The 13,891-nt window shown below is 45.4% G+C and overlaps 1 protein-coding gene across 4 annotated transcripts in view; it reads right to left on the bottom strand.

Moving 5' to 3' along the window:
• Positions 1–3,519: 3,519 nt before the first annotated feature.
• The window catches only part of cpeb3 (cytoplasmic polyadenylation element binding protein 3), a 33,382-nt gene continuing 23,010 nt past the window's right edge, over positions 3,520–13,891 (bottom strand). For all 4 annotated transcript variants that reach the window (XM_070915788.1, XM_070915790.1, XM_070915789.1 and 1 more), the window contains 4 exons: positions 6,667–6,785; positions 6,164–6,278; positions 5,504–5,685; positions 3,520–3,747 (listed from right to left, as the gene is read on the bottom strand). In XM_070915788.1, coding sequence (XP_070771889.1) covers positions 3,520–3,747; positions 5,504–5,685; positions 6,164–6,278; positions 6,667–6,785 — 644 coding nt within the window. The remainder of the gene's footprint in view (positions 3,748–5,503; positions 5,686–6,163; positions 6,279–6,666; positions 6,786–13,891) is intronic.

Raw genomic sequence — 13,891 nt, 5'->3', positions numbered from 1 at the left:
TGATGCACCTTGGGGGGGCTTCCGATCAAGTTGCAGGTGAAAACACTTGTGTCTGTTTTGTGTTAAAAAGAACATTCTCATCTCTCTACCTCCACCTGTTCAGCGACTCTCGCAAGTCTCCTTTTATTCGTTTTCTCCCGACGACGTCAGGCTCAACAAATCAAGGGTCACGTTGCTTTTTTTTTTTTTTTTTTACAAAACAAAAGGGAGCACATAGGAAACATAAAAAACTTCTCTTAAAAAAATAATGAACAGAAGATCTCTTTCACAACTCTGGTCAGCATAGTAAATGATTGATTATAAATATACAAAAACGTGGGAAATATGTTCAGTTTTTCTCTCTGAGCACCTGGTTTTTTTGTTTTTTCCTAAAGAGCTCTCCTCTTCTCGGATGTTTCGACCAATTTGACCAGTGGGACGCTCTCACCCTCACTTCCACTGTAATAAAGTATGCTGTACTCTCGCTAACTACGTCATTATATTAGTTATAAAGCTCTAGCTCCTTCAGTTGTTGTGTTTTTCAAAAAAATAAATTCTTAAAATAAAAGCAAATAAGCATGATAAAAATAAAAAAAACAACCATCTGTTAAATCATTTTCTCTTGAAGAATTAAATTAATATATATTTTTTTTCATCTGAATAAACTTACTTAGAAAATATCAGTTTCTCTCCTAATATATTTCAAAATTGAGGTATTGCAAAAGATCTTGTCAGTCAGAAAGCACGCTTTATCGTCTTTTTTTTTTTGTCTTTTAACAAAAAGAACTGCTGACCGTCGAAAACTGTTCAGATACAAAGAGTAGTGCATAACAAATATCTATCATAGAGAAGGAACAAACATAGAAAACCTGTCTGGGTGGGGAAAGAAATGTCACAAAAACACCCAGAATTCACTTTCATAGGGATACTTATTATTACTCATGGTTTAGCCTCTTCTTTTTTTGTCTATCGGTAAAAAAATCTTCTGTTTAGTTTCAATTAGTTTTTTTTTTTTCTTCTTGGACAACAAAAACATCTATCTGAAAGCAAAAAAAAAAAACAAACAAACAAAAAAACAGTTTGCGACTAAAAAAAAAAAAAGGAGAAAGAGGAGAGGGACTGCGGGGCGCCAGCACGGGACAATCACAACTCACAGACAAAGAGAAAGAGGGGGGGGCGACACACATTAACTTGCAATGATGTAGGATCCCGTTCGGATTGTCCACAAAACTGCTAAAACCAGTGTAACTAGGCCCCCCCCCCCTACCCCCGCCCCTATCCCCAAACCAGAGCCGCCCTGTCCTCAGCAGCCAATACTTAAGTTTCTATGCATTCAGAACTACCAAACACCCGCCCCCCCCACCCCCTTCCCCACCCACCCAATCCTTTTGATAAAAACTAAAAAGATATATATGTCCACCATTTTTTTTAGCAGGTCCATTACTTCAAGCTTTGCAGGAAAAAAAAAACTGGATAAATATGGTAACCCCAGCTCGCACATCTGCATCTTCTGGCAATGTTAGTTCCACATTCCCACCCCAGCCCAGCCCACCCCACCCAACCCCACCCCAGCCATGTAGTTAGAGCATGTGCAGAGCTTAGTTTATCAATCTCAAGTCTCCAGTAGCTTCAATGTTTCATTTTACCCCCCGCCCCCCCCCCCCCCCATCTTTCCTCATCTAATCGACTGCACCTTCAGCTCCTCTGGAGGCCGTACGAGCGGCGCAGCGTGTTAAAAAGTCGAACGCGTGAGCTCTTTGGTTGCATTCTGGGACGTAAACGTGCGCTTTTTGTCGACGGCGGAACACATAAAAAAAATAAAATTAAAGAATAAAAAAAACCAAAAAACAGAAAAACCCTCAGTTCTCAGTTTAAGCTCACATTGTTGCGTCTTCTCTTCAGATCAGACTCTGTGTTTGTAGGCCTGATTGTGTGCGTAAGAAAGACAGCCGTCTGCGTGTGTGTGTTCATGTGTGTTGAGAGGCTTCTGTGTGTACCGGTGCAAGTGTGTGTGTACAAGAGAACATATATACGTGTGCATACACTAGTTATGAAGTTTCACAGGACTTCTATGTCGGACATTGACGACAGTTAAAGCGAATCACAGTTCTAGGCATACTCAGACCTAACTACATACGGTATAAAAAATTGCACAATTATATCAACAATCACTGCAAAAAAGTACTTCACCTATTATAGACAGTTTTAAATGGTAATCCTACATTTAATTTGATTTGTGATTATTAAGCTTGTTTTTTTTTCCCCCCGTCGCCTGGATGCATTCGCTGCCTGTTGGCGCAGGAACTCGTCTGCTCTGGCCGCCCTGTGGCGGGGCCCGCCAGCCCGACGCGCGGCACAGAGCCGCCATGACCAGTCTTGCCTGTGTCTGTCCAGTTTCGTGCGAGTCGAGCGTACGTCTGTAGTGTGTTGTGCAAACATGGGTAGAATCGAATAGTAGACATGATACTGAAAAGTCTATTGCATGCAGCAACCTGATTGAAATAAACATGCAGTTAGGGGCGACCCACCCCGACCCCCACGAAAGGTAGCCATTGTCGTCTAGAGGCGCCCCCTCCCCCCTATGATAGCTCGTCATTCGACAACACCAGGTGCTTCTCTAGATCTGTTATTAGTATTTTACACCCTAGCCTGAATAAAGTACTTATGGTATCCGTTTATACCATGGATTTAGCAGCAAAGCTATTGCAGCATTACATTTACATAACACCAAAAAATAATGTTATTATAAAAATAAAGACCTAGAAATCGAAAGCAAACTAATCAGATTGCGCATGAGGTATTAATATTTTCAGAGTCAAAATTGAGAGCGAATATAGCCGCGTTGCTTTTACTCTGGGCGATACGATACCCACACTACTGGATAGTTGTTAAATCTTGCTACATCTTATGCCACCTACTTAGCTTTTCTGTATGCATTAATTTCATTTGCCTTTGGTAAGGATTTCTTTTTTACTAGGGGCAATATAACTAAAGCTTTTGAAAATAAGTGCATGCTCCTTTTACATAAAATTTAAATTATCTATATATGTATAGATAGGTACAAAACAAAAAATATATACTTTTTAAATATTTGTATGGTCCCACCTCTGTCTTAGTAAAGGGGGGGGGGGGGTGTGTGCCACAACAGGACGTACCACACCGCCCAGTCAACAGAATGGGGAGCTGAAAATAGCCAGGTGTCTACCATACCATCCTGTGTGTGTGTGTGTGTGTGTGTGTGTGTGTGTGTGTGTTTAGTGTGATTTTGTGCCAAAGTGCAAATTCTAAGCTGATAGACTTTCGCAAATCATTTCCCCGCAATGCTTCATCAGAGGGGAACACTAGACAATGAGTTCGGAGCCATGTGGTATGAAGAGAGTCCCATGTATTTGACGGTATCCTTTTTGCTTTTTTCATGAGGTGTTTGTGGGGAGCAGGGTGGAGTACGTAGGGCTGTGTGTGTGTGTGTGTGGGGGGGGGGGGGGTGCCTCGGGGTCGGCTGTGGGTTCACCGGGGCAGGGCTGACTCGTTAACCCCCCCTCAGCTCCAGCGGAAGGACACATGTCGCGGGCGGTCGCCTCCCTCCTTCACCAGTGGCTTATGAAACTCTCGGCCGGCTCGCGAGTGGATGCTGGCCCAGCAGTACTCGCAGTAGTACTGCAGGCAGGTGACGTTGGCACAGAAGAAGGGGGCGAACTTCCCCCCACAGCGCGCCCCCTGGCACTCGTCACACATCTGGTCGTCCAGGACGTACGGCTTCACCTCCACCTGGGAAGAAGGAGAACGAGAGGCGGGTCACAACGCGTGGCCAATGGAAGCAGAGTCTGTCATCTCGTCAGACAAACGTGGGTCCTGCCATGCTGGGAGCTGCTCTCTCAGCTGCTTGGGGATCTGTCGGCCTGTATGCAAGACTAAGTGTAGTTACAGTGGCAAGCATTACAAGAGTCGGGACTATGATGCCATTTAGCCTTTTGGAAAAGTTGTCATTTGAATTAGTTAAGTATTGTAGTCTCATTTTGAGTATTATAGTCTCATATTTGCTCTTAAAATGATCTGAAATAAAGTGAAATGATCTAGGATAATTCCTTTAAAACAGGTATTCTCACCGTTTTGCATTTGAAAAAGGGTGAATTATTCAACTGGTATCTTCTCCTTCTCCATGTCAGACCAATACATGTATGTAAATGTGTTAAACAGCCATGGTGATCCCAGTGTGTTAGCTCCTTCACGCCCACATCCACTAACCCCATGCGAAGCAATCTCTCTGCAGTTTCCTAAAATAAAGCCAAGCTAGATTGAGGCAGGTATCCTCCCGTCCGCTAGTGAAATGAGTTTGGCCACTAAGCCGGGAGACAAGAAATGAGAGCTCAGTCGTCATGGAGACGCCTCAGCGCATGAGCAGGCAGGGGTGGACGCTAACCTCGTTACGGCGTGGCCACAAAATGAAAGGCTATCAAATCCTTCAACTGCGGGGGACGGTCCCTCTCAGCCAAACTCTGCAACAACTGCGGCGCAACATCCACAAGACAAATGAGCAGGAAGCAGAAAGTCAGGCAGAAACAGCGGCGCTGCCACGCTATTAAACACCAATATCAACTCGGTGGACGCAGAGCTGACCTGGGGTAATGAGCCCTCCATGCCCCATCATCGAGAGCCATTTACAGTTAATGGAACTGAGGCTGCTCAAGGCAAGAAAAGAGAAAATGAGAAAAGTGGCAGAAACAGGCATCCTCGTTCCAGACCACAACTTTAAACTCAAACTAACAGCGATTCTCAAGCATGTGCCCCACTTTCTGCAACGCATATACATTCAAGTGTTAATTCTGTCAACATAAATCATTTTAGTTGCCAACTATGAAGGCCCCTTGATTCTTGAAAATGAAAACAAAAAAAAAAAAAGGCACTATTTACAGCTTAAAATGAAAAATGCTCGCTGATGAACTGGTTCAAAAGGCTGTTAGAATCTTTAAAGGAATGTCTTTATTCACACCTTTTGTGGATGCTATTTTCATTAACTTGTTTTGAACATCATTTGCATTCCGCCCAGTTCCAGTCATAATAAACATCCTAACCCCCGCTGAAGATCGATGGTGATAGCTGAGGTGGGGTGGACTGCCCCGCCCTACACAGGCTCGGCTCCCTGGCTGACGACCAGTCTCTCTCGGTCACGATCTGTCGGCCGACGTGCCTAAAATAACCAGGCTGCAACACGGCCCCGAGTGAATATACATGTATAGGGAACTACTATAATTAAACCAGCCCTGTGTGTCTGCAACTTGGAACATCTGGTCGGGGCTCCGGCAGCCATAGTGATTGCAGAGCCGGGCCGGGCCTTTCCGTTATTGTAGGCTGTGCTGAGCAGTTGGCTGCAAACCCCGGCTATAATAAAAGCTGTGATACATGGGAGAGGGCTCAAGCAGAGTTCAGGCCCCGCAGCATGCCATAGGAATGACTGCGAAAAACCTCAGCCGTGGTTTTCTTTCAGAGGAGGGATGTTGTGAATGGAGCGCGTGAACCCGCTCACCCTTTTGTCGATGTCATTGTGCTGCAGCTGAACGAAGCGAGCGCTGATGGCAGCGATGTAACTCTGCTGATTGGAGAAGGCCACGCGGCCGGCTCCCTTCGGGTATTTGAGCTCGGGGTCGGTGTCGATGCCGGCGTAGCAAACCCCTCCGTACAGTCGGTCCATGATCATGGCCAGCTCCACTGGAGAGAGAGGATGAGGGGGAGAGATGATTAGTGCTACAGCCAGTTTATGCGAGTTAAAGACCATTCTGGCATGTCTTTTGTGCTCTTTCTAAGTAAGTAACTCACTTTTGTGAGTGTCGCTCTTCAAAACTGATGTAAAAATCTACCCTACACCACTAACTCATCAGAGCAGCAGTCTCAAACGGCTGGTATAATTAGCAGGGGTCACATTGCAGACAAGCCAGCGATGTTTATCCCAAGAACAGAAGGACTGTGCCTTCCATTACACCATGAATTCTTAACATGACGACCAGTTGGCCCCCTTCCTGGAAACCCAAGTAGAGGATTGCTTTCTCACAGGGAGAACTTTCATTATAGCCTCCGGCCTCGGCGCTCCATGCCAGCCGACGTTATGAAGCCAGTTTAGAGGCTTTTTGGGGGATCACAAAACAAAAAGACAACAAAAAAAAAAAGATATTCCATTCATATTAGTTACCTGCACGCAAGGGCCGCGGCACCCCCCCTACAAAGATGGTCTTGCGGGGGTCCAGAGGCTGGGAGCCGTCCATGACAAAGTCACTGTCGCTCAGGTTCCAGGGACGGATCTGGACCTGCATGAGGCAAAAAATGTGGTCATTTAGAAGGCAATGTGTGGAATACCTCCGGTACTTTTTTTAGCCATGCTAGCAGCGTGGCTCTATGGATGACAATGTCGGCCTGTCCGCAAGTCCACCGCTTTGGTCCAGACTGAAAAATCTCAACAACTATTAGGTGGATTGCCCATTCATGGTCCCCAGAGGATGAATCCAAATGACTTTGGTGATCCCCCTTCCTGTTTTTAGTGTAGCTTACATAGTTTGGATTCTAATTAATAGAAGCAAAAATGTTTGCGTCCTAAAACCGAGCTGTTGTTTAAGACAGATGGTGGAATAAAGGCGGACATGTGAAGACATAAACCCACTGACAAGTTATTTCACTCGACGAACGTCTGCTGCTCACCGGTTTGTCTTTGATGGTGGGACTGGACACACACAGGTAGAGCTTGCCGTCCTCCTCGATGCAGGCGTCGATCAAGGCCTGAACAGAAGTCTCTTCCTGGAAGAGCAGGAAGGCGTAGCCTGGAAAGGAGAGCAAACAGGGATTTTAGTAAAAAAAAAAAAGAAGAAGCAGATATTCTCCAACAAAAACGATATCTGTTGCATTTAATAGTCATACTGCTGTGACCATGATGCTTTAAACGCCGTCCTCTGGGCAAGAAATCATAGACATGATGGAGTATTTTCTACAGTGCCTACATTGTACAAGTCACAATCCTATGACTAAGCCCCATACTTCTTTCCTTGTAATTATTCATGGTTTCAGACAACTTCGTCTCCACACAGACATATGACCTTGTGGCCTGTCCTTCTGTCCTCATTTGCCTCGCCTGCCTCCATAAGACGCTCTACACCCGGCACCTTGCTGCCTGCGCTGCCTCAGATTAAATGGCTGAGAGTGCTCCGCTCCTACAGGAACCATGCAAAATTGATCAGCCTGACACACTGCGGATCTTCCCTGAGAATTGGTTCAGGTAGAGAGAGTTTGGCGACGTCTTTGCGAGGCAGAAATAAAGAGCAATTCAGACAGTCACTCTGTACTATTGAATTATTTAGCATTGAGAGCGCAGACCTTATCCAAGGTCAGAGCTATTAAGCCGTTTTTTTTTGGGGGGGGGGAGGGACAGAAAGCCGACTCAATAGGGTACATCCATCTCACAACGTTACAGGGTTTGGCGAGCAATAGGGATCTGATTTATACTGAGAAAGGACACAAGAGCCGGGAGCCCCGAAGCCACTTTTTGACGGCCAAATAATAAATACACAATACTTGGCCCAAAGACACGAGGGTGAATTTATTCGCGGCACCGTCAGAAAGCAGCACACGTTGGTGCACACGGTCGCCTCTGAACGGGTTGTAAATTATTAGTGTATTGCTCCGGTTATGTTAGCAGGAGCCCGGCACCACCTGTGGCACCCATGAGTCAGGGGAATATGAGCCGCTGTCTGAGTGGAGCAAGTGGGACGGGTAGATATGCACAAGTGCACACGATCACACATGCAGAGACTACTTTATACCAGAGTACACTCTGTCTCCAACTTGCAGTCACTTCGTTTGTAGCGTCTCTCGAGACTACTACAAAAGCCACGTGTTCCGGTCTCTCTTGAGAAGCCTGCTTTTATAAAATGGTCTCTCAGTATCAACCTCGCAAACACACACACACACACACACACACACACACACACACACACACACAGATACATGCACTCTTGCAAAAAAAATGTATGACGAGGAAGAAGAATGTGCCACTGTCATGTTTCACTTTTAACATTCCTGAGTGGAGCTGCTGCTGCTGCTGCTGGGGTGAGAAATAAGGAGAAAATAAAGCCTGACTCGGCAGACCTAGTCAACTGTGGTATGTGGATCGGTCTGAGCGAGAGTGTGTATCAGGGTAGGGCAGGGACGAAGGGTGTGAGGCATGTGCTGCTGCAGAGAGGGGCGGCGGCAGCGGCGGGGGGGGGGGGGGGGGGGTTAAAAGCAAGACAGGGAAGAAAAGGCAGAGAGCATCAAAAGTGGAATGGAAAAAAGCAGGTGTGAAAGCAGGCGTGCTTGCTGCTGCTGCTGCTCTGAGAGCTGCTTTTGTCTGCGTGTGACTGTCTGCCTGTGACGCGTGTCCTGCTGCATGTGACGCGTCCCCTGTCACAATGACGTGACGGAGTCCTGCCTCAGAGCAGTGATGCCAATCATATCTTTGTGGTGTTTGCGTTGCCACATCAGCAGACCCCTGCTGTAGAAGAAGCTTCAGTGTTACAATCTGTGTGCACAGGTTAGTGGACAAATACGAGATAGGATCCAAAAGCAGCATTTTTGTGGCACCCATTTAACATTAAACTTCACTGAAGTCGAGCTCAAACCTTTAGGTCAGTTGATTAGTGTGCGGACAGAAAATAAATCGGCAACTTCTTTGATCACTTCATTGTCGTGTTCATTTTTCTGGTTCCAGCCCCTCAAATGTGAGGATTTGTTGTTTATCTTTGTTATATATGACAGTAAACTGAGTATCTTTGGCTTTTAAACTGTTGGTCGATTAATGGACACTAAAAATCATTCAAATGAATACATCAAAAACCATTTATAGTTCAGGGAATATTGGCTGCAGAGAATATGGCAACAACGGACATCCTTGTTCCGTACCCCCTTTTAACTGAAGGATGTGCTCTCCTTGTGTCTACAATGGACAACATAAATCATTTTGTTGCTAAGCCATTGGTGATGGCATAATACTGATGACCTTAGACGAGCCCTTGAAAACTAGAGTAAGAAAAACTCCTATTTATATAAATGATGCAACAATTATCCCCATAATTACCCCACTTAATAGGCTGTTAAGTACTTCATGAGAGCCCCAAGGTAAACGAACATGGAGACAGAATCATAATAATGGCAACAATGACAGAAAGAAAAAATCAGCGAGTATGGAGAAGCAGGTGTGTGTGTCCTTAAGAGGACTGAAACATGATGACGGCAACATAGACTCTATAATTATCCATGTGCCCCCTTTGGATCAATACCAGACTTTGCTCCATGCTAATGCATTAGCATAAACAGTGCTGAGCGACTGTATGCATCTAGAATTATGCAAAGTAACCACAGAGGCTCTTACTAATTAACCGTTTTTAGCGGTTGTTATTAGGAGCCCTGCAGAGTCAAGTAACAAGCTAATAAACTCAGTGGGGCTATAATGTTTTCCCTGATAACAAGCTGTTCCATCTTGGCTAAACAAACATTTTCACAATGCAAAACTAATTGCGATCAGCGGCTTTAAGTGACCAGCTAATCTCTGTCTTTCCGTAATTGGTCGACACACAGCCGACTGCTCTCTGCACCAGCCGCAAAAAAAAAAACCCAACCCAAAACAATACACAATTAGACTCGACATAAGAGGATTTTGTGCATCGTCATCTTTCTCCACGTGCCTCGTCATCACCCGACATAAGACCCCTGTCTCTGTGTTGCCGGGTGACATAAAGAGGGTTTGTCATTGGGAGAAGTCATGCGGTTTTAGCACTGACATCCCCCCTCAGAGAAAAAACAACTGCAGTCTTGCACACACACACAAAAAAAAAAACCCCAGCATGAAAAGGCAGAGCTAGCCAGCAGCTCATACAGTCTGAAGGAGGGAACAACGTGTTCCATGACCAAGGGCAAGAGAGAGAGAGAGAGAGAGAGAGAGAGGGAGAGAAAAGAGGGAGGGGGAGACGAGCGAGACAGATGGAAAGAGAGTGAGAAAAGGTAGGGAGAGAAGGAGAGAGGCAGCATGAATGACTGCCATACAAACAGAGAGCTTGAAAAATACATGGGAGGACATGGGGAATATAAAAAGTGTGGAGACGTTGTGGAGCGAAGCTGCTACTTTAATCAACCCTGGTAGAAAGCGACGAAACTGATGCAAGTGGCCTAGAAAGCCTTTTCCGTGTGCCACACGCAATTTGACACTGAAAGTAGACGCAAAGGCCCTGTGCTGACTGCTATTACATCCTCCCAACCTGTCAGAGGAAAGTGAAATTTACAAGTGAGGACGCATTACTTCCAGGCAAAGCTTCAAAATCAAACATTCCAAACAAAAGAAAAACTAACTTGCAAAATCCTAAAAGTTGGCTTCTCTGGTGGCAGCTGTCTATTATCATTCTGCACACTTCTAACAGCCCCAATTCAAGCAAATGCAGGTCACTTTTGAACAATATCATTTGAATACTATCAAAATTGCAATGCACTGGCTTGTGTTGTATTGTTAACTTGGATTTAATATGTCACCTGTCATTCTCTGCTTTTGCTGTTTTGTCTGGTAGGAAAGGCTCCATCAGGACACGGTATGTCTTCATGATCAATAGCCTGAGCAACACGGACACTCAGTCAGTGTGTACACTTAAGGCCTCCCATTAAAACAGACTGCACCAGATTCCATAGGGCTCTATGGCACTTTAATGCTCCTATATTCAGCCTGAATGGTGCTGAGGATCTGTCTTTTTCCATCCGCCTTGCGCAGTGCAGAGGCTTACGCCACGGGAGGAAAGCGCAGATCTGCAGTGGCTCGTGCCTGAGATTTATAAGGCTTTGCTGCTGAGCTCCCAGCACTGTCCAGGGAGGAAGGGAATACGTACACCCGCAGCATTTTCCAGCCCAAAGAGCGCTGCTTACAGACAAACGATAGGCAGGGTGCCTCGTGGGCTGCGCAGACAAACCAATGACCTCATGCAGGACAGAGTCTTTCCTGTACCGGAGGCCAGCAGTTTGACTCATGGGAAGAGAAACGGTTACCTCAACAGCAACCTGATGACAATTTGTAAAATTGCAGTAAAAACAAAGACATTAACTCCATAAACTCCAACCACTTAACCAGCAAACTGCTGTCTAAAAAACAGTGTTAGGCCAGGCTTTACTAGGGTGAATAGGAGACAGGTATTAAAAGTAGAATAGTTAATGGCTCATGCGCTGGTTTGCTTTCTTGCAAAGAGTCAGATGAGAAGATTGATACCACTCTTATATCTGTACGTTCAATATGAAGCTACCACCAGCAGCTGGTTAGCTTAGCTTAGCATTAAGACTGGAAACAAGGGAAACGGCTAGCCGGACTCTGTCCGAAGGTAACAAAAGGCACCTCGAAAGCTCACTAATTAGCACGTCATAGCATACTAGCTGTTTCCCCCTGTTTCCAGTCTCTGTGCTAAGCTAAGCTAACCTGCAGCTGGCTGTAGCTTCACCTTCACCATACAAACTTGAGAGTGGTATCGATCTTCTCAGCTAACTCTCGGCAAAAAAGTGAATAAGCGTCTTTCCCAAAATGTCAAATTATTCCTTTCCATAGCATGAAAATCAAATACAATATGTCAATATGAGTTCAAGGCAAAGCAACTCCCAGAAAATGTTACTATCTCAATCACTTTGGAGTTATGAACCCAGATGAATGGTCTAATAATACGCTGCTAAGTGAAAGTACTGCATTGGTACCTGGTGCTAGCTGATATTTTGCATTATCCACGTAACCACAGTTGTGTCTTTGGAACTGATACCGAGTAGTACACAAACATGTTTCCACTGCTTTATCAAAGTCCCACATTGCTCTCCTGTTCTCCCCATTACCTCAGCTACCGAAAGTTGTGTTGACTTCCAAAGAAATCCAATCCACGATGACTAGATAGTCCCAATGTGCAGCTCTCTGGCTTTAATGGTGACATTTAAATCCAGGCTTATCTCTTCAGACCTGTTTGACCCAGTGACCAAAATGACCGGGAAATCAATCAGCCACTAGCTTTCAGAGAAACATGGGAGGACTTCCTAGCTGCAAACACACGTGTTGGCCTGCTCCAAAAGTCTGGAGGCAGTTTTCCGTGAAAGCATAGATGAAGCCAACCCTCCATGTATACTATCTATCCCATGAGAGAGAGAGAGAGAGAGAGAGAGAAATCTGCTGTAACTCTGCCACCAAATGTAAACAGACACGATACACGATGAGCGGAGAGAAGAAGAAGAAGAAGAAGAAGAAGAAGAAGAAGAAGAAGAAGAAGAAGGAGGAGGAGGAGGCTTGGCAGGATGGATGGAGGGAGTCACAAACATCTGCTCTCCTAAAAACAAACACGGGCCCTGAGGCTTTGGAGCAATTGGAGAGTAGTCAGTGACAGAGTAGAGGAGGGGTGAAATCGAGCGGCGCTAATCGTCTCAATTTGAAGAAGTCACTCACTGGATATAATCCCAACACGAGGGCGAAAAGATAAATCGAGGCCAGAGTAATGCAGTACAATGTAATACTGCCACTGTTGCCACTGCAGCACTTCTCTCTGCTGCCATTATTTGAGCCTCGACATGTGGAAAAGACAAAATACCTGTTTTGAATGTACGCGTTGCGGGCTGATAATGACTGGCTGCAGTCACAAGCAGTAAAACAAAAACAAGTAAAACTTGTAACCTTTCGAAGCCAACAAGTCTGACACACTGTTATTACAGTATGACGTGAGCATTAGCATTTGTAGCAGTTTATAGCTCCCAGCGCTCAGGCTCCAGTGCGCAGACAGCGTCACCTCCTCCTCCTCCTCCTCCTCCTCCTCCTTCTATCGCCAATCACAGACAGAAATAGCTTCCCAACATTTCCAGTTTATTGCCAACCACAGTGACGACAGTGTTGTGTGATAGGAGAGGGTGTGAGCGACAGCACCATAGTGACCAGAGCTCACACTTTCTTTTCTTTTTTTTTAAGAGCCAAGAGAGCAGCGTCAAATATGGGTCCCCCCTATCATATTGTTCATGATAACAATGGTATTTTTTTATATTTTAAAGCAGCATTCACTGACTTTTTGACGACTTGGGGGGCCTCAGACCTGTAAATACAACACCGTCATATCATCTCCTTATAGAGGTTAGATAGTGAACGTGTTGGCTAACAGTTTCCTATTTACACATCCAGCACACACAGAGCAACATTGCATCCATTTGCAGTTGCTTTTTCACTGAGGCGGGCTTGATGAGAGCCGTGAGAGTGCACCAAAACAGTAAAGTCGCGCGCCAGAACACCAAAACATCAAGCTGAAAGCTGCTAAAATGCTCTGTAGAGCTGAGGGGATCTGCAAAGTCGGGTGACACTTCTCTGAGGATTACTACAAATGACCTCCTTCAGATTCACACACAGTCATTTGATCCGCCGTTAACTTAACTTCCTCTCCGAGTCGCCAGTTCTCTCCAAGTAGAAAATGATTCCTAGCCTGATCCTGAGGTCGGGCTGAGCCACAACATGAGTCATCCCCAAACCAAAACACTTTCATAACTGCAGACACACATCGCCGGCAGTTTAATGTGAAGCAGGACGGAAAGTGACAACTATCTTCCATTCGGTCAAGCTTGGAAGGACGTTTTAACGCGAGGAGAGGCTGATGACCTTTTGATGCGAATCTCACATCTGTAAATCAGCCGTTACACAGTCCACGCGACAGTAGAGAGACACACACACACACACACACACACACACACACATGCAGATGTGCACTTGTTCTCAACCCTGAAGCTATTAGTGCTAAGAACTCATGTCACCAGGCATCAGCCCAAGCTCCCTCGCCAGTTAATATGGAGAGTGTGACATAAACAGGATATTTTAGCGGTTTCCCTTGGAGTTTTGGAGTGGGGAGGGTTTTGAATTAGA

This window comes from Enoplosus armatus, chromosome 12 (assembly GCF_043641665.1).
Source record: "Enoplosus armatus isolate fEnoArm2 chromosome 12, fEnoArm2.hap1, whole genome shotgun sequence".
NCBI lineage: Eukaryota > Metazoa > Chordata > Actinopteri > Centrarchiformes > Enoplosidae > Enoplosus > Enoplosus armatus.
The sequence above is the reverse complement of the archived record's forward strand: the minus strand, read 5'-3'. Positions and strand labels throughout refer to the sequence as shown.